Source organism: Orussus abietinus, unplaced genomic scaffold (assembly GCF_000612105.2).
Source record: "Orussus abietinus isolate OABI.00-Male unplaced genomic scaffold, Oabi_2.0 scaffold20, whole genome shotgun sequence".
Classification (NCBI taxonomy): domain Eukaryota; kingdom Metazoa; phylum Arthropoda; class Insecta; order Hymenoptera; family Orussidae; genus Orussus; species Orussus abietinus.
Genome location: NW_019394282.1, coordinates 1,374,889 through 1,395,519, shown reverse-complemented (window position 1 = coordinate 1,395,519; position 20,631 = coordinate 1,374,889). Strand labels below are relative to the sequence as shown.

The 20,631-nt window shown below is 51.3% G+C and overlaps 1 protein-coding gene across 1 annotated transcript; it reads right to left on the bottom strand.

The window, feature by feature from the left end:
• Nucleotides 1-427: 427 nt before the first annotated feature.
• LOC105694444 (insulin-like growth factor 2 mRNA-binding protein 3-A) lies at nt 428-20,192 on the bottom strand. Its single transcript, XM_012415114.2, has 2 exons — nt 20,018-20,192; nt 428-495 (listed from the first exon to the last, which is right to left on the bottom strand). Exons 1-2 carry the CDS (start codon nt 20,190-20,192, stop codon nt 428-430), a joined length of 243 nt encoding a protein of 80 aa, XP_012270537.2.
• Between the last annotated feature and the right edge of the window lie 439 nt (nt 20,193-20,631).

Below are 20,631 nucleotides of genomic sequence, written 5' to 3'. Positions count from 1 at the left end.
CGCACAAACAAAACGCGCAGGCGAGGTCCTTTAATGAGTTCCGACACACTGGATGAAAGTTTTGAGGACGATAGTCGCTACCAAAGGCCCATCACCACCCAGAAGAAATTTTCAAAGATGAGGAGATTCGGAGGTCGCCGCGAGAATTCTTGTTCGAACGAGTCCTGGTGAGGATGGAACGTTGAAGAATGATATGTGAGATTTCTTAAAATTTTTCCTCAATTTTAAAACACCGTATTTCAGAGATTAATGCATATCGTCTCGCGCTGTGTCTAGCTAGGTATTAAGAATTAGCTGCTCGGCACTCGAGGATCTCTGACACGACTTTCAATCGGAACTCGTAGGCGGAAATTGTCGTCTAATGGCAGAAAGGGTTGAAAGGGGACATGCGAGTTGAGATATGAAAAGGCAGAACGAAAAATTCCACTCACCGTTTCTTCGTCCCGCTGGCCACTGACGGCTCCACGATGAGCAACGACCCGAGGTAGGTGTATCCTGAAATCAGACAAGAAGATTCCATAGAAACCCGTAATTAACGGCAAGATGAAGAAACATTACCAAGCCAAAGGTCTGGATACAAGATACAGTACATAGAGACAACGAAAACCAAATTTCGCGCTGCATTTTCTATCGTTAGGAAAATTGCATTTCGGAGCGAATGCAGTCCACCCCCCAGCTTGCAAAATTGTCCAATATTTATTAGATAATATTAATAATAAAATTGCATCCCTCGGACCATTTCTCAAGTGGTTTCATAAAATTGCAGAGATTTGTATCTTCCTTAAAAAATCGGATCGGGAGGCTCTTCCGGGATCCACCCCGAAGACGAGCGACTCGCAGATTTCCCACGTCCTCCCTTAGAGAAAGGCTAGGAAGAAAGTGCCCCCGGCCTCGTCGGATGGGTGGCACTTTCTCGCCCAGGCCCGAAAGGGGTGGAGGGGGTCTCCCGCGGAGCTTCCCATGGAAACGGCGAAGACATCGGGTCTTTGTGCCGGGTCTTTGGGCGCGTCCAATGCGTCCAGTGCGTCGAAATGCGTGCGTCCGGTGCGTGACCTCGGGTGATGACCGGTCCCCGAAGAGCGGCCAGGACGCGTCTCTTCCGGGTGCGGTTCGCACGCGCGCGGTCTCGCGAGCGATCGCCGAGCGGCTCACTCATATTCTAATCAGGATCAAGAGGTTATGTGAAAGAGGTTAGGCGCGGCTCTGGAGGACGAGGTCCGAGCCTCGGTCTCCGGTTCTCTCCTCGACGCAGCCTCGACTAGTTATAATCCACGCGTATTTCCTTTCCTATGTGCCAGGTGTCTTCTACCGGTCGGCCCATCTAATTTACCCTGCCCCTGCCGGCCCCTTAAGGCCCCTTAAGGCCCCTGCCCCCCGTTCCCAACTGCCCAAAGCCGACCAGTTCCCCGTCGTGCCCATCTCCGGGAAAAGGACGAGCCGGGGAAATCTGCCGAAAATTCGGGAACCGGGAAAAAGCGCCAACTCCGACGAAGAGAATTTTCAGGCGTTAAGGCGGGCCGAGGGGCTCGTTTATGGCGCTTTTTTCGGAACCGGGTGTACCAAAGCCGTTGAAATTTCACCACGTCAATCGGGAGGTGTCGAGGAAGGTCCCTGTACTCGTGATATTTAATTTCATTATTTTTATTTCTTTATATACCAGACGAATCGACGGAACTGTGTACTTTTATTCGCAGGTCTCTTTTTACTGTTGATCTCGCGGAAGACCACGAAGCCACCGTACCGTGAAAAATCCGGTATTAATCTGTCCACCCTTTTGGCAGTGTCGCAAAAAGCGGCGTCCCCGAGTCGCAATAATGACAAAGGAGGGCGGTGACCCTGGTAACGTAATTTGGATCATAAACAAGAGTGCACTGCGATTCCAAATATAGAAACCCAAATCTCCTGGATAAACGGTGAATGATATCTCGCGATAAGCCGACATTATAAAACATCGCGTTATCGGGAAATGTCCCCATTCCGTTAATAACATTTTAGTTCGCCTAAAGTTGCATGAAAATGACGTCTCGGAAGAGGTGGAAGGTGGAACTCGAATCCGAGTAGCCGATCGATCGGGAAAATGGACTGACATTTTTTTGGGTATATTTAATCGCAGGACATTATCGTAACAATGAACATCTCTGAGTCAACCAATTTTTTTTTTCTCAGTGTACATTTAATACTGAGATATACAATTTGAAATATCTATCTACGTTTGGAATGTTAGTTTGTATACGTAGACGGATGAAAATGAAAACGTCTCGGAAGAGGTGGAAGGTGGAACTCGAATCCGAGTAGCCGATCGATTGGGAAAATGGACTGACATTTTTTTGGGCATATTTAATCGCAGGACATTATCGTAACAATGAACATCTCTGAGTCAACCAATTTTTTTTTTTCTCAGTGCACATTTAATACTGAGATATGCAGTTTGAAATATCTCTCTACGTTTAGATTGTTTGTAAGTTTGTATACGTAGACGGATGAAAATGACGTCTCGGAAGAGGTGGAAGGTGGAACTTGAATCCGAGTAGCCGATCGATCGGGAAATTCGGCAAGGGGGACTGACGGGGTCCGCTTTGTGTTCGATCGGGCACCGATAGGAATCTCGAAAGTCCTATTTCGGAGCGAAACGGACGCAGGTCGGTTGAAAGAGGGCCCGCCGAAAATAGGGAGATCCCTACAATGGTGTGCGTGTGGCGAGTGGCGGAATTGTTCGCGAGGAGTCCATTAAATGCAGCAGAATGCCGGGTACAATGAAGGCCGTAGGTAGAAACCTACCGGGCCGACTAGCTTGGGAATGCGAATGAATTAAAAATGCTCGTACGGACCGAGACGTGGACCTAGAGAGAGAGAGAGAAGGAGGGAGAAGGACGACCCGATCGGGAGAAGAGCCAGATATCGCGAGGGAATAGAATAATAATAATATGAAGAAAAAAAAAGAAGAGCACACTAGATGGCTACTTAGAAAGTCTCGTGTCAACCCCACCTGGCTCTCCACGGTCTTTTAATAATATTCGTAAGTGTTCGGCTCGGACGACGCGGATAACAGGTTTCATGCGAAAGCCAATTCGCTACAAAGTACGCCGGGACGCTCGACGACGTTTTAATTCGACTCGTATTGGTCCCACCTCAGGGGTAGACTCCGTTGAAGGGAGGAAGGAATCCGCCATACCGACACCTCGCCCCGGGGCTCGAGAAAATTCATTATTGGATATTATACGAGATTTTTCCCAGCGCTTTCCGTGACCGTTCCTGGGGATTCAAGATGGCGGACGAGAAGCGTCTCGGCGCGTCTGCGAATATTTACCGTGTAGCCATACTTATTGAGTAACGTCGTGCACTTGGATAAAGCATTCTTTGAATAATACCCAAATGATATTTGTTCATTCATTTAAATTAACGAATTAAATCTTGAAGGGGACCACGATATTTCGAGTTGAACCCTCTTGCGGAGGGCGACGAAATTTCCGTGGGATGCCTTCTTGTATAATTTCATAGTCTCATGCTTCTTGTCCGAGAGAAATAACTGGTAAGCCCACGTAACCACCGTGGAGGAAACATTTTGACACCGCCACCGTCATTAATCTCTAGGAGTATATTTTAATGTCTACGGCGTGGCGGCCTGTCAAAAGTGGCGTTAAATGCGCGGCTCGAGGCGCGTTTCCCGGGCAACGTTCCGGGGCTTCTAAAAGCGGCTGAAATTTCCGGAAAATCTGGAAAGACGGCACGACGTAATTCGGGGGAGACGGCATGAAAAAGAAGCCCGAGGATTAAGGTCTCCTGGCCCTTGCGGGGCCTCCAGGAAAAATGCTACATCCAGGCCTGGCGGAATCTCCCGTAAACCCAAGAAACCCCATGAAAGTCCCTAGACCGTCCCAGCCAACGCCCGAACACCGTCAAAGGTACCCTAAAATGAAAAAAAAAGTCCAAAAGAAAACGTCCGAAAATTCCCAATACACCGCCTCACCTCCAGACCAACCATCATCCAAGTAACAATTCCAGGAGTGAAATTTTCAGAGCGAAGTCCTCGAACCTACCCAAAAATAAAAACAATCCAGATCGAAGACTCCAAAAATTCCTCCAAAACATCCGAAGTAAATCCCGCGAGCCCTCCGAATCTACATGAAAAAAAAAATAATAACAGTTCACGTAAAGTCATCCAAGCGAAGAAGGAGGTCGTCCAGGTCGTCGGGGACGATTTTCGGCCTCTCTTTCCGTCCCATCCCGGGAAAACTCCCTGGGGTATTTTCCCCCAGGGAGGGGCGCCTCGGGGGTAGGCGGCGCCGGGCGTCGGGCGGCGTCTCGGTCCCCGGTATCGGGACACCCGGTATATACCTAAAATATACCGACATCGCATGGGGCGGCTGCTAAGAAATGCAGAAACAGCAGTTGCTATGCTAGGTGGTACTCCCTCCAACACTCTCGCATCTCTAAGCAGCGTCGGCAGCGCCGGGGAAACTGACGCGCACGAACACACGTTCAGGCTTAGGCCACAGGAGGACGCAGAAGGGACGAGGGCGCATGCGCGCGGGTAGCCCATAGGAGCGAGCGCACACGCAAACTAGGGTAGAGCGAGAGGGAGCAAGGGGAGGAGCGGGGGAGCGAGAGAGAGGGCCGCCCGTCCGTATGCGGGCACACGAGCGCGGGCCCGCATGCATGCACGTACTCGTCGGGGGAGAGAGGGGCGAGAGGGGAGGGAGGGGGGAGTGGGGCAAGTTTTAGGGAGCCGGTGCGGACCGACCGAGAGAGAGTAGGTTAGCAGGCTCTCGGCAGCGTTCCCTCGGGAGCGAGGGAGACGGCTCCAACGGCCTACCCCCGGGAGGGAGCGGGACGGCAAGTGCCTTTATAGTGGGTCAGTACTAGGCCGCACTGCCGGCATTGCCGAATGTAGCAGTGCCGGCACCCGGCTCGCCGACGAGAGGCTCAAGGCCGAGGCTCCCCTAAACCCAAAACTACCAGGTAGGCTCTCTCGGCCCGCGCCACCGAGAGAGAGAGAGACCCGCCGACGGGAGCGAAAGGGAGAGGGGCCTAGGCTCTTGGCTTCGCCACATGTACGCACCACGCACATGCCCCGGTAATATATATTCATGCCCTCTCTGTCCCTTGGGCGGGCCCTCGCGACGATAGGACCCAAACCCCGGCCTAACCCCAAGGTGGAAGGACTCTTCTAGGTCTAACGGAGAGTCCCAGGTCCTTTCGAAAAATCGAGAGGCACCCTGGGCGATCGGCACACTTGGTGGTGGAACTGGATCGATGGAAATGGATTCTGGGGTGATTTACGAGGTTTTTTAGACTCGACGAAGGAGGTTCGCTCCACTAGGGAGGATTCCTGCGAGTTTTGGAATGCACCGAGATTGTCTAACCTTACCTTAACTGCGGTATTGAAATAAGTCATGCAGCTTTTGGGTCGCGATCGGAGTATCGGGGGGGTGGGAATGGTTTACAGAGTTTCAGGGGGAGGTTCTTCCTGGGGCGGGAAATTATCTCAGCGCCATGGGGGATGATTAGAAGGTCCATTGGCATTTCATAACCCCCAGGGGACGCGAACGAGTTAACTCGTTAGGAAGGTGCATGCGAAAGAGACGTCGCTCTGGCGGGGAAAAAAAAAAGGGAAAAAAAAAACTAGACGCAACTATTATGCTCCGCATATATCGGAGGATAATGTATCGGGGCCAACGAAGCAACTCGTTACGGGGACGTTACTCGTCAGCTGCCGAGGGTCGGCGAAAAGGGTGGACGCGTCAAGGGACGCTGAGAAAAGCGGACTCTCGATCTTGACCCGTTCTGCCTCCGATTTTAATTCCTCCCTTCGAGCCTTTCCTTGCCGGACCTCGCCTCGTATACGGGACGAAATGTCGAGGAAAATACCGGAAGTCCGGAGGTGGAAGGATCCTTCGAGTAGGAGTTATGACGTAAGGAGGAGTGCCGATCCTGGCGAGCACCGGCTCACCTCGGGACTCGGGGGTTGTAATGAAATATTTGGGTTGTGCCGCCGGGAATGGGAATGGGAATCCGAACAGGTTCTGCTGTTGTAGCATTCCAGGTCGATCCTGAATGCCGATGCCTTGGACACGGCGGTTAGCGCGACTAGGTACATAAATTACTATTTGTACTTGGCGCGAGACTCTGCCGAGTTTCTTGTCAGTAATCCCGGAAAGGACGAGTTTGTTTAAAGCGACCCTGGCAAGGACGATTTTGGTAAAAGAGATCCTGGAAAGGACGATCTTGGTTATAAGTGATCCTGATAAACACGATTTTGCTAAAGACGATCCTGGTCGGGACGATCTCCATAAGAAAGACCCGACATAGAGTACGTAGGTCCGCACAAGGACGATTCCCGTAAGGACGATTCTCGTAAGGACGATCCCTCGGCTCGAGGCCGGAGCGTTCCAGCTCGTCGACGAAATAAAATTGGAGCAGTTAGTCGCTTAAGAGCATAATTCGGCGTCTCGGTTTAAGCTTCTTCGTTCCGAGAGGGGCAAAGAGTAGAGTAAAAATTGCTCCTGGCGGGGTTGGCCTTGTGGCATACTTCGCTCCTTCTCTCTCGCTCCCTCTCTCCCTCTCGGTCCCTCCCTCCCTCCTAGGGGATCTCTCTTTTTCCCCGGGTCGCCCTCTCGCTCGGTCCCCGATCCGCGGCTCGCCTACCCTCTCTCTCGCTCTCTTCAGGCCGTGGGCTCAGCGTGAGAGCGAGCGGACAAAGAGAGCAGGAGGAGCACAATGGATTACTTAGGCTGGTAGGTTAGTTTGCCGAATGAAACCAACGGACCCACGCACGTTAAGATAGGTCCTGCACCGCGCGGGAAGCGCGCGAACCCGTCGAGGATGTCGGGCATAAAAAGCCCCGAAACCCTCCCCTGCAATTTTTCTCACCCCCAGAAATATTGTCACACCTAGCATCACTCCACGACCATCGAAATTAATCCCGTCCACCATCCATAAACTCAATGGACGTTCTCATTGGGACGACAAAGTCCCCAATCCACGCGTGAACTTTCCCAATTTTTTTGACAATCATCCAAGCTCGGGAGGAACCTACAAAAAATACCACCCTCTCAATCGACGTCTCGAGATAGCGGGAGTATTTTTTCCCAGGGTTTTAAGAGAAGAGGAATACCCGGAAAAAATTCGGGAACGTCGAGGTGTCGGTCCCGTGGCTTGGCGCCGGCCGCCATTGGGCCGCGCCCGGAAGGGTTGTCGTTCTCCACTTTCTCCCTTCCTTTCACCCCGTCGTTCCGGTCGTAGAGGAGCACGACACCAGGTCGAGGACGGTTAAACCCGAGGAGAAAGAGCGTCCGATATCTCTGGGAACGATTTTCACCAGGCTGGGAGGAAAACATCCCTCTGGAAGGTCCCACCCCGTTTCCCTGTCCGCCATCTTGTTTATATGCAGCAGCCCGCTTTCGCGAGCGGAAAATCCGGATCGTTACATATCGGCAGAAAATGGGATTTTGGGAAGGGGAGAGGACGAAATGGGAAGGACAGAAGCGAATCTGCAGGGGCAAAAACAAATGCGCCAACGGGGGAGCCAGGGTCGCGTTCGTAGATTAAATCACCCGCGGTCGCTTTTCTTTCTCGAGGCCGCCCTCGAACAAAGGACGGTATTCTCGGAAGAGACCCGACTCCGGGACTTGAGAATTAAAATAATATCCGCTCGTTCGGAGATTAATGGCGCCGTGGCCGATGCAATTTCTCTGCGATATCCGACCGCCCACCCCTCGCGGGCCTCCCCGGGTCCCCCCCTTTCGGGGATGCACCCGGCGAAAAACGAAATGCCCGACACGCCGTAAAAGACGTCCATGGGCTCGGGAAACATCCGCGGAATCCCGACCCTGGACCGCTTAACCGAGATTCGAGGTCGGCTACTGCCACTCCAAAGGGAGCTCCTTGATTAGCCTCCGTTCCTCCTTTTCTCGCCAAGTTGCTTTATTACTCCCCCGTTAACCTTGTTATTCCTCGGCGACACCGATACAAACGATTGATCGAGCCGAAAATACATTCCGTTAGCTCTAGGAATAATTATTTCACTCAAGTTAACCCTCTATGGGCCCGTGTAACTTTCAGGTCACATTTTAAATGAAAAATTATTTTTCATTTGCATATATAGGTTCCTAATTGCTGATTTTTCGTTCCCCCAAGTTTTTTTTATTTAAAACAAAAATTCGACCCATAGAGGGTTAACTCAAATAGTCGACGTACTATTTATTTCAATTTATTTCAGGGAAATAATTCTTGGATTTACGAAATATTTCTTCGGTGCGGTGACGTTTTTCTTTTTTTTCTCAGTGCGTGACAATTGTTGTATATGATCATTTGAGATGCGTTAAGATGATGGGAAAGTTCGGAGATGAGTGTCACGAACGAGACACTTTCGAAAGAAAGTAGAAATGGAATTTCCAAGTCCGCCGTTGACCTGCCTCGTATGCGCACTTTCGTCGTCCTAGCGGAGGTCGTTCCTAATGAAAAGCGAGAGGTTTCCCGGAAAAGCGATACTTTTATCACGGTGGCCATGGTAACCCCTCGGCTCCAAAATAACCCCTCTTTACGGTATCTAATTCGGTCGATCGGGTCTCCAACCCTCGAGACGCGAGTAGGGGAAGGTCGGGCGAAATGGCATACTTTTCGACGAGAAGTTCGGGTCGGTAAAAACGCGCTCTTCTTATTAACAGACAAACGAGATATTCCAACTACCGCCAGAAAAATAAATTTTCGACTAAAAAGTCCGGCACTACATAATCGCCGCAATTTCCCATATTTTAAATGTTAATTATTCCTCTCTTGAAATTATTAATACATTCCACAGATGTTCCAGATAAAAATATCAATAGGCAATTTTCCCGAGGAAAGCGATATTTCATTTGCGATTAAATCTCAAGTTGCAGTTAGTAACATTATTTCCGTTTAATTGTCCATGTACAGACGGTAAATAAGTGGCGACACAACCGAAGCAATATCCCAGATTTTAAACGTTTTTTCGCAGGCAATTTTCGTTTAGGCAATTTTCCCGAGGAAAGCGATATTTCATTTGCGATTAAATCTCAAGTTGCAGTTAGTAACATTATTTCCGTTTAATTGTCCACCATGTACAGACGGTTAATAAGTGGCGACACAACCGGAGCCGCGCGTCGCGTCTCGTAACGCGAGCCTCGCGCGTCGCGTCGCCGCCAGCATTCCGTTGTGCCGGCGGCGCTTTCCGTTGTATCCATGCTCGCATAGGGCGGGGGCGCTTACGCTAGCGACGTTTGGCGGGAAGCGAAGTCAATGGCCGCGTATCTAAAACAAACACGTGTCTCCAAGGTTCTCCATCGCGATCCTCGGGTGCCGCGGGTGGGGCCGAGCCGAGCCGAGGGAAGCCGATCGGGGGCGAGGGAGTAGGAGGCGTCGGCGGAGGTTTACGCGCCGGAAAGAGGTTAGGTCCACCGACGACGCCGCCGCGACGCGAGAGGACCGCGACGCTAGACGGAAAAGAAGACGAGGAAAGGCTCCTGCCTCCAAATATAGCACTTCCTTCCTCCTTGCGCGCACGCGCTTTTTGCCCCGAACTATATTCGTCATCGTCCACACCCCGAGGGGTTCTCAAAGAGTCCCCGAAACTCACATATTTCGGTGCAGTCGAGACGAACACAGTCGCCTGGGGTTATCCGGGATAACCTATCGAACGACGGGCCCAAATCCCCAGATAGGACCCACGGAGATAACCACCAGTCCCCCAAAAATTTTCATCCCAAACCCCCTGCTATCAGCATTAACCCTTAAAAATCATAATAATCCCCCCATGAATCTGACAAAATTAAGATCGTTCTCTCAAAAACTCGAGATATCTCGATACCACGGAAATCGATTTACCTCATTTCCATATACATATAAATTATCAAAACGGGCTCTCCAGGAGTAATACCTTTAAATTTCCCGCCACGGACGAGGCAAAATTCATCCTCGTGGTGTTTTACCCCCATATTGTCAATTAAGATAAAGTCGACTAGGCGCGTTTGAATTTCCCGCCCCGCGGGCGCCGGGCGGCGGGAATTGGCGCGACCTCGTCGCCGGTTACGTCGCCGCGAGGGCGATAAACGCAACGGGGAGGAGTGGGGGGTCCACGGCGTCAGCTCGCGCTGGAAAAGTTCGTTTCATTCAAGCTGGATGCTACGACGGGAGGGGGAGCCGGGGTGTAGCAGGGGCGCTCAACCCAATCCCGCGGGATCAAGGTCACGGCGCAGCGAGAGAAGGTCTCGGCTCTACCGGAAAGTTCTCGTGGAAACCTGCGGGCGGTCGGGGGGCAGGGGAGGGGAGGGGGTGGCTGCGGGTGGACCTTACGCCGGCAGCGGTGCTCATCGTCAGTCGCGCGCCGCGAGTCGCCGCGAGCACCCGCCTCCCTCTCCTCCTCGCTCGCGGGTGACGGAGCGCGGGAAGGAGGGGCGACGAGAGAGACGGAGAGAGGGCGACGCGCAGCCGACTTCGGAGGTCGTGAGAACGACGAGTGACCGAGCGTCCGTGATCTTCGATGATCAATGGCGTCGACGCGCAGCGTCGATGCGCGATACCGATCTCTTTCGCCGGCAGCCAAAGGTCGAGCTGGACCAAAGGGCGAGATGGTGAGAGGTCGTTCTTATCGATATTTTTGGGAGAGGTGGAATCGAGTCTAGGGATAAAAATCTAGGGCCTAGGGGTAGACGAGATGTAGATGAAAGTAGGAATTATTTGTGCCCATAATTATGAAAGTGGTCTAAGTCAAAATTAAAAAATAAATGAGTTTATCAGTTATTTCACGCCATATTATTTCAAACGGAATTAATTCAATGTAATTTCGAAACAAAAAATATATGACTTAGACCACTTTCATAATTGTGGGCACATTTGAGGTAGGACATTTGGAAATACCTTGCCTGGGAGGTACATACGAGGGGATGTGGAATGTAGGAATTGGTAATCGTCGTAACGGTACCTGCCGGGCTGGAGGTCGCTAACAAACGAGGGAATATAATAAGCTCTAGATATGTCTGTTGTGCTTACCGGTGGAGGAGAAAAAGGGAACAAAACACGTGTTCCTAACGTGCCGGAAACGGGGAACTTCTTGTAGCGTTTAATAGCCGCGTTGTTTAAATTAATTACGCGAGGGAGGGGCTCCCGCGGAGGTAATTCGGAGCACGCGAAATCCGTGATGACGGAAATACGTTAAAAAAGAAGGCAGCGAGACGCTGCGCTAACGACCAAGACTATTCCACCGGCGCTCTCCGACGGGTGGATGAGTTTTTCGAAGGGCAGGTGGTCGCGCCGCGGCACGCGACAAATCAAGCCTGCCAACCTGGTGGACACGAAAGACCGATTAAAAATATATCCTGCCCGGCCGAGTTTATTCGTATCCCGAGGAGCCACGTGCCTTCCGGAATATCCTCGCTTCCGCTCGCCGACGAAAACGATATCGTCGTATCGTCAAACCCGCAATAACTTCACCCTAAACTGCATTTTCGAAGTTTCGTGAAAAAGCCTGAACATTTTTTTTTAACATCGTGTATATTTTAACGAATTTCTACGAAACTACCCGACTCTACGAATTTTAATGACATCACGCGAATCTTTGCGACTTTTTTTCTGTCGATTGTTTTTTTTTAATGAGAAACGTGCTTTGGGCTTGGTAGTATTAAAATGTATTTTTCCTGATTATTTTTGGGAGCTAGACGAGTGATATATCTTTTTCTCTCTTCCCATTACCAGGATGCAAAATTAAATCATACCTCACCTCGTGGTCAGGGAAACACGAGGCAGATCGAGTGATAGCCCGATTCCACGTTCCCTTAACCCGAACTCACGTGCGGTCGTGCCTTCCGGCAGCGCCGCTTCCGTTCGCCACGCGAGGATTTAATCGCGCCGGAAGAATCGCGTCTACAAAGCAGTCAGCAAAGATCGCACCGGAATGCCTCGAGAGCGAGAACGAGAGAGCCACGCGAGGTGAAACCATCAGCGAAACGGAGATCGGAGGAATCCCGCTAAAAGTGGGTACACGCGTAACGATCAATTTCTGCGACCCAGTCTGCGCGGATTTAAGATGAAGTGAAACACAAATCAGTCGATTAAAATACAAGACTTTTTTTCAAGGGTATTAGAGCAAATTGTCCGAAACTTTGACACTCCTGATCATCTAAGAATTGTCCTGACACATTGAAAATTTGGATTTTTGGAAAAAATTCTTTAACTTAGCCCAGACCAGAACCAAAATGGCGTCGAGCTCTGATATTTCGATCGATATACAATTATCGAAGGCTCCGATATGAGGAACGAAAGGGTCAGGACAATTTTACGACAATTTAGAACACTCTGGTAATCGATAAACTCGCATTTGAACGGGATAAAGGCAAAAAAAGTGTTGTATGCGCTTCTATGCTAAAAGGATGGAAATACGAGGTCTCGGAGTGAAAATTTAATTGACCTGGAAATCACAGATGGCGCAGGGGGACCCTCTGCAGTGAATTAGGGCCCCAGAAAGGATGAATCCAGAGGATTTCTGGAGTTTTACTTCGATTTCTTTATAATTATTGTAGGAAAACGACAGGTGGAGTATGCCATTTGGTACAATACCCAATATAATTCGCCCCAGCTATCAATATAAAAACGAGAGTGGGCAACGTAGACATTTAGAAAAATCTTCTTTATCGATGTCGATCAAGTTCCTCGAGGTGTTTCACTTCACCTTAATAAATCACGATAAATCTGTGCAAGCCTGTCTGTACAGATTTAACGTGTAAACAAGCTCCACAATAACCGCACGGATTAATCGTTGCGCAAGTAGCTCCCTTAAGGGTGGCTAAAGGGGTATTGATTGCGATTAATCGTTGCGATAAATCTGTGCAAATTAATCTCCAGGCATTTAATTGACTCGTGGACGAAGAAGTGGATTCCACCGGGCGGATAGCCGAGTCGTTGCGATTTATCGTTACGTGCGCAGTTACCTTAAGTCGGGCGCAGATGGAAGCGACGTTAATGGCCGAGTAATGAAACTTTATTTCGGATACGGCGCGCTAATACAGGGTGTTCATTTGCAGGAGGCATGCGGACTCGGTAAGAAATTCGTGGAACGAGCGGAAGGGTAACGAACGCGCGTTCGTCGCGGGTCGTTGAGAGAAGGAAGAAGGAACGTCTTATCGAAATTTGATTGGCCGTAGGAGAGAGAGCGCGCGCGCAGCCTGCGCGCGCACACGTGCGCCCCGGCACGCACACGTCAGACGCGCCGACCGCAGGTAATGTATTCCTAGAGGAGCATCTGCTCGTCTAGTCGGGCAAATGGCGGGGACGAGACTCGAAAGTACGCATGCGTGGAAACATACAAGTCCTGGATATCCCGAGAATACTTTTTAAATTGCGCGTAAAATTTAATTACCCGGCAAGCCAGGATTAAATCCTCAATCGAATGTTATCCTCCTAAATAAAAAAAATCCCTCTCGGGATTCGCGCACATTTACGCCCTCGCGTGCGGCGCAAGTATTAAACGCACCGAGAGAGGTGGCGCGTGCGATGCGCTGCAGGGTGCGCGCGCAGCGCTGCGAAGTCATGCACCTCGGCCGAAAAGGCTATCGCGGCAAAACCATCTGATAGCCCGTCTATATGTATGCTAATTATTCAGGGTATTGTCGCGGCGGACGCGGCCGATGTCGCGATAGCAGGATAATGAAAAAAGAGGAAAAGGTGATTTCCTCATTTAAATCCGGACGAGCCTTCAAAGGGAACCTAACGAGAGCCTTATCGCGACATCCGCGAAAATGTCCTCGGCGATTGATTGAAACTTTAGAAGAGATATAAACGATAGTAATAAACAAGGATGGGTCTCGACAAGACCTCACTCGTGGCTCCAAAATGGTACCAGTGATTCGTTAAGATTTAGGGGAAAAAAAAAAGAAAGAGAAAATAAGGTCGAGTCTTGTCGATCGAAGGAAAACCTCCGCGTCCACGCGCGTGTCCGTGGCGGAGGGAAAAAAACTCTCACGGTACACGTTTCGAGGGCCGGTGGTCGCGATATTACATTAGCATAGCGTTTCATGGTATTACAGCGAAATACCCAGAACCCAGCCCATCGGGTTACGGCACGGCCGTCTCGTTGGCAAACCGGTGCCCCCCACCATTTTCGGGCGTCGAGGTCGTCGAATGCCGCGGCTAATTAATATATTTCCTCTTTACGGCCACCTGTCGGTGCGCGACGTTAGACGTCCGCCGAAATAATCGATCCCCCTATTATTAACTCTTAGGCGTCGAGCGTTGGATTACCTCGCGGACGCGTCGGGACGTAACGGCGGCTTACGTAAGCGGGCCGGTCGATAAGATAGGCCGCGGGAAATGGGCCGCTGCCTTACCGACCGGCCCACGTGGGAGGAGAGCATGGATCCGACGATAGGAAGAAAGGGACGTCGACGCTCGTACCGCGGGAAAACCGTTCATCCTCGTTAAGTAATTAATCAACGGACAGGTATGCACTTTCATGACCTTTAACTTTGTAGATAATGATACCGGACAGGAATTACTCCCCTCGAAATTAAAAAATAGGTGAAAATATAAGGAAAAGAAGTGGAGGGTACCAATGAGTGAGGCTCGAGATGCGAGGGGAGGGCCATTTGTTATCAGCGTCTAGTGACATTTAATTGCATATAAAAATAAGACTTTTTCTTGCCTAACCTAACGTCACGATGCACCTCGCTTAGATTCATCTGGACATATTTCCGCGGTACCTCTCCGGTTCCGGAAACGCCGGGCCGTTTAGAGGACGATGCGGAAACTCGGGATGATGGCAGGTCGCCGGTTACGAGGCGGTCGTACGGAAATAATTGCGGCCAAGGTAATTAGAGGTTCCTTCGGCAGGGTCGTCGGCTCGTCTCGAGGGCAAAGGGTGTCGCCCCCGAGGGGATGTCTTTCGCGGCGCATTATCAAGGGCCGCTCCAAAAGTCCACATAACCAAAGAGTGTCACCCTCCACCTTGTACTTTTTTCCCAGATTCCACGGTTAAGAAGAAAAATCAAGGATCTCCGACGGAGGTCCAATTTCTACGCGTTAACTTCCGGCTTAACCGTCGCGATTCGTTTTCCCCGTTCGAACGTTCAAATCTGGCGCGCTTTCCGAGCGCTTCGCTCTAGACGGGAAGAATGCGGCAGTTTCCTGTCGCCGGACTTTCGGGTCTCGCTCCCGAAGTCCTTTTCTTCCCGCCGTCCCCGGTTCCGCGAAACGCGGGCGCGCGCATGCGCGCCCACCATCTAAAGCACGCGCGCCGGCGCATTAGCGCCCCCCGCCCCACGCGCCGACGCGGAGGCGACGAACGGAAGAAACGGAGAACGCGAAACGGGGACCGAGGACCGCCGGCTGCCGTGACTCAGTACTAGCGTATGCAGCCTAACCTAACCTAGACACGGCGACTTGGTCTAAAACCTAACCTACCAAACTAGTTCTGGCCTCGAGCGAGCGGCATTGTATCCGCGGATTTCTCAGTCTTCCTCCGCGTCGGGCCGGGCCTGACAGCGCGTGCGCGTGTGTGCACGCCCGGGCACGCGTGTGTGCACCGAAAAGGAGATCGGCCCACGAGAGCGGGTACGTTGGACCTCCGAGGACTCGTCGCGTTTCCGTCCGAGCCAGGCGAGATGCCATCTGGATTGGCGGATAACTCCCGGCGGTTGGGCCCTCTATAATTCCAATATTCCAGTCGGGAGGAACCTTGATATAACGCGGACTCGCGAGTACTAAGGGGATGTGAAAAGGGGTCAATTATGGCTCCGATACTTTTCCCCGAACCGGGGGTACCGAATTGTATCAAATTTTACAACGTGAATGTGCAGGCTGTAAGGAGGCCCTGTAGAGATTTCATCTTTTGTGGAAATATTTTTAAGTGTCTATGGACAAATTGTAAAAAAATTTGAAATTTACAGGAACTTCCTCGCAGCCTTTATATTCATGTTTTAGAATTTTAAACGACTCCGGACGCTCAGTAAACCTCTTTGACGCCGCTTTCGTGTCGCCTTAAGGGGATGGGAAAGTCGCATCCGAAAGCTCAATCGTTCATAAAACTTTTCTCCGAACTGGGTCCTTCAAATCGTTTCATACTTTAAAACGTGAATATGGAGACCCTAAGATAGGTCCTGAAACTCGCGAAGTTTCATTTTTTATAAACTATTTTTCAAATACCTATAAACAAATTTGAAAAGAATTGACATTTCACGAGCTTCAGGACCTTCCTTATAATCTCCCTATTCACGTTGTAAATTTTCAAATTATTCGGTAAATCGAGTTGGGAGAAAATTTGTATAAAGAAAACCTCTTCGACGCCACTTTCACATCACCTTAAGTCGCGCCGGTTTCGGTTGATCGGCGTCACGTGACGCGGCGGCCATCTTGGAATTGGAGTTATCGGGAATCGGAGGCGCCGAGGAAAGGACAGCGAAGGGGCGGATGGCGGATCTATATTGGACGGCGTTTATGTTATATGCCGTGCGTTATTTTTAGTGGGATGGAACGGCCGGCGGTAATGCGGCCATTGTAAGGAGGACCTGTCTCGTCGACGCAATAAACAACGAGGCGGTAGTTGTCGAGTATCGCCGAGCAAAGGAACGTTTTCCTTGAAGGCTATCGAGTTTCGTCGCGGTCTAAATAACGGTCGAGATGGATGACGGAACTCGCGGGGTAATATCGAAGGCGGGCGCGTATCGAAATTCGCTACCGTTATATACTCGCCAGGGCCGTAGGAAAATCATAACGTACCCTGAATTATTTCTTTAAAGTATCGATCCGAATATTCGAACGATAACGTGGGAAATCCTTAATCGGGGCGGAATTACATATCGCGGAAGAAATCGGCGCGGCATGTCCACCCAGAAGGCTGGGAGGGCGGACGTGCCTCACCTCGCAAGTTCAAAGCACAGCTGCGACTAAACCGGCGGCAATAGCGGAACCGGGGTGGGATCCTAAGCAGGAAGGAGTCGGAGAGAATCGACACGTCGAGTTTTATTATTCGCCGATCTTCGGTTACATAACGCAGGACGAGTGAAGTTCCCACTCTCGTGTGTCGTCGGACGGCCGGCGGCCACGTGACCGCCGCGCCATCTCTCACCCGCGCCTGAGAGCCGACGAGCCGCCTCTCGCTCGCGCAACCCAACCGCCAACCTATAAAGTTACGGGCAGCTTCATTCAGCCGCGATTACGATCGAGTGTCGCTGACAAAGTGTCGCGATGCGGCGTCGCCAAGTCGCCGCGGTGCAGAGTCGCCGGGAATTTATGGCTCGATGCAGCCCGACCGGCGGCCCTGCCTCGCGGGGGTGACGAACCGATTAGCGTCTCATCGGATGAGTTCCCGACACGTTCCGACGCGTGCCGATGTCGGCCCGACGCCGGGCGACCATGACCGACCTAGGTCAACGGGAGACAAGACGATTCGGAACCGCGCACCTCGAAGATACGTAAACACCTGGACTTCAGGTAAGACGGGCATTAAGCGAATCCGTGGACAGATCCATCACCGAGGGACTCTCTATATAATAAATATCGGATTATTCTACGCGAAGGTAAGGGTTTCAGCGATAGAGGCGGTAAGGTAAATCTGCTTGTACCGAACGACCGAAAAAAATTCCGGATTTTGTATCGAACCTAGGAAAATCCAGTTTCGTCCCAAAGGACTTAATAAAAACCGTATAATTGTATCGGGCAACTTTAGAAAATCCAGTTTCGTCCCAAAGGACTTAATAAAAACCGTATAATTGCATCGGGCAACTTTAGAAAATCCTCAGTTTTACGGCGAAACTAGTAGAGTCCAGAATTTCATGTGGAGCAATCTGATGAAATCCGCAAGTTCGTATAGGAGAACGTAATAAAATCCACCTCGTATAGGACGACTCTATAAAATCCTGAATTTCGTTTCGAACCTAATACCTAGACTAGTTAGGGTCACGGAGACGCAATTGACCGGTGGCGGCGACTGCGCGCTCGGCCGGCGATTCGCGGAAGGGCAGCGCGGCGCCGTTATCGGGGGCCTCTTATCGGGCCGAGCGCGAGTGACCTTGCGGCGCCGTGGACCGGCCGCGCCGCCATCTTGGTCGATACGCCGGCCGGCATGCGCGCCTTTCTCACCACGTGGACGGGTTTTCCACGCGCACCCCCGCCGCGCAGGTCCCTCCTAAGGCGGATTAATCATACCTCCGCGATGTTAATCGACAAGAAAATAATACAATAATAAATACCACCGAAATAAAATCAGTCAAGTCCTCGTAAATCGGAAATTCCCGAAATGTGAAATGGGAAAATACTAAATTTAACATGGAATATACCTCGTTTAGAGATGTCGAAGTCGAATCAACGTACCGGTATGTGTCGCGAGGAAATGGGTAATGTTTAGAATGTGCATCGATTTGCTTCGTTCTCGGATTCTGGGGAGACTAAGTCGGGTCTAGAAGACCTAACGAGCTTATTTATTCGCCTAATCTCGAGGGGCTACTGGCGACGGAGCTTTTTCGAGGAGAGTGACCGAGATACGAGGGGCCAAGGGGAGGAGAGAGAGAGAGACGGTTCTCTCCTCGTGGAAGAGTTTTCGAGGTCGCGCAGTGGCTCTCAGTTCCGAATATCTCCTCGTCGTTGAATCGCCGGACATGTTTCGGCAAATAACGTCAAATGTGACATCGGACAATTGAAGAACTCGGGAAAAGTCAAACCGACAGCGGCTCCACCGATTGCGTAACAAATTCGTCCTCGAGGCGACTAATCGGGCCGATAAATTAAATCCTGAGACCGGAAACTGGAATTCTTAACGATTTCGAGAAGAAATATTCTGAATAAATATTACAAACTATAAAATAAAATAAATATTACGGATAAAAAATTATGGTTACAAGTACATAATATGTAAATAGCTGGCAGGATCGCTCATGCGTCAGGGGAGGGGAAGGGTAATTGAACACGTTACGAGTGTACTTGATTTTTTTTCTCGAAACGATATCGTTCATTTAGTTCATTTTAGTTTAATCTAGTCTCTATCGCCAAGTGAAATATCGATTGCGATCCTATCGCTCGGAATCCTAGAATCTCTAAAATCGATGGAGAATGTCTAATCATACCGTTATCAAAGGAATCATCGGTTAAGCTAAACCCTTTTAAATACGTACCCGAGTCTCGGTACGTCCGGCCTTAAACTCCGAATTCGACCTCTCCTTAACGAGCGCCCTTAATCCCCCGGTTCCCTAGCTCCAATTTGCGTCCCTCCACCCTATCGTCCTTATCATAGGGCGCAGAAACGGAGATGACATCGCTACAGCATGTGCACCCGTTAAAGTGTCCGAAAAAAAAGAAAATTAGACAGAGGGATCCCGAATCTCTTGACAAAGGACACCCTGAGAAAGAAACTGTCATTTGACGGAGGAGATATTTCTTTGAACAGGGTCAAGGAAATATTTAGTAAATTCAGGGAATAATCTTTGTCCCACTGGAATAAATGGAACGCAGTGGTTTGCGGTATTTCCTCGCATCGTCTCCATTTTTAGAGATTTAGACCCCGTTTAACCGGTTGGCCGTTTTCGACGAGTGTACTCGCCACGAAGACGCGTTTTTTAGAAGAAGAAGTAACAGGCTAACCGGGGCAAAGCCCCTCGATCGTACATGGCGCTGGAATGGGTTTCATCTTCCGGGAGGAAAAGCACGATCGCGAGCGAAGGACAATCGAAGATCGCAAGCGAAAGCATGGCCGCCCCTCGGGCTCGAGGAGCCCTGCCGAGCTCGAAGACGACGTCGTCTTCGAGATCGGAGTCGGTTTCCCGCGCAACCCGCGGCAGCACGTGGGGCATCCGTGGAGCATGCGTGGGGCGTGCTCGGGCACATCCGGGGACCTGAAAGCTGCAAGCAGAAGCGTTAGCGGCGACGAGCGACCTCGGTCCAGGTCTCGCGAGGGCGAGCGAGACCCTGTCTCGACCCGGGGGACCGAGACCAAGGGCGAGGTTGCTCGTAGCCAAGCGTTAGCGGTCGTAAGCAGTCGTAAGCGGAGGGAAAGCAGCGGAAAATAGTCGGCGGGTCTTACCGTTCAGCTTGTCGATGGCCCGGTCCGCCGTGGACTGGTCGGCGCAGTCGACGAAGGCGTACCCGCCGCGCTTCACGAGGACGTTGGTGCAGGCGAGGCTGTGCTCCTGGAAGAGCTGCCTCAGGGCGGCCTCGTTGCAGTCCGACGGCAGGTTGCCGACGTAGAGCTTGGACATGGTGGCGGGTAGATTGGCGGCGGCCTTGGGCGCTATGGTGGCGGCTCGGGGGACCGGGTGGTTCCTCCTGTCTTCCTGCCCGCCGCGGAGGGACCCGCCGTCGTATCCTCTCGGGGTCGCTCCAAGTCCCGGGCCCGGGCGCGTCTCGCGATCTCCTCGCCTCTTGGTTAGCGGCTCTCGACTGTCTCGCCGAAGCCGACCGCACCGCGCTCGCGACTCGCCCTCTCCCTCTCTCCCTCTCTCTCTCGCTCTCCTTGTCCGGGCTCCTTCGCGGCGCCCCCTCTCGCCCCCCGCGCGTCGACTCGCTCGCTCCGGGTCGTCTCCTGGGCCGGCCGAGTCGAGGACGCCGGATCCAGGGGAAAGTCGGCTGCTAGGAGCGGTCACGTGGCTCGAACGGTCTCTCTCGCGCTCCCTCGACGAGGACTCTTCCTCTTCTTCC

What these genes read in the sequence shown, in the direction of transcription:
- LOC105694444 (XM_012415114.2), bottom strand. Translation starts at nt 20,192, where the DNA reads ATGTCCAAGCTCTACGTCGGCAACCTGCCGTCGGACTGCAACGAGGCC. An exon ending in GGCCATCGACAAGCTGAACG is followed by an intron (nt 496 to 20,017) that starts GTAAGACCCGCC and finishes GTCTGATTTCAG; the next exon opens with GATACACCTACCTCGGGTCG.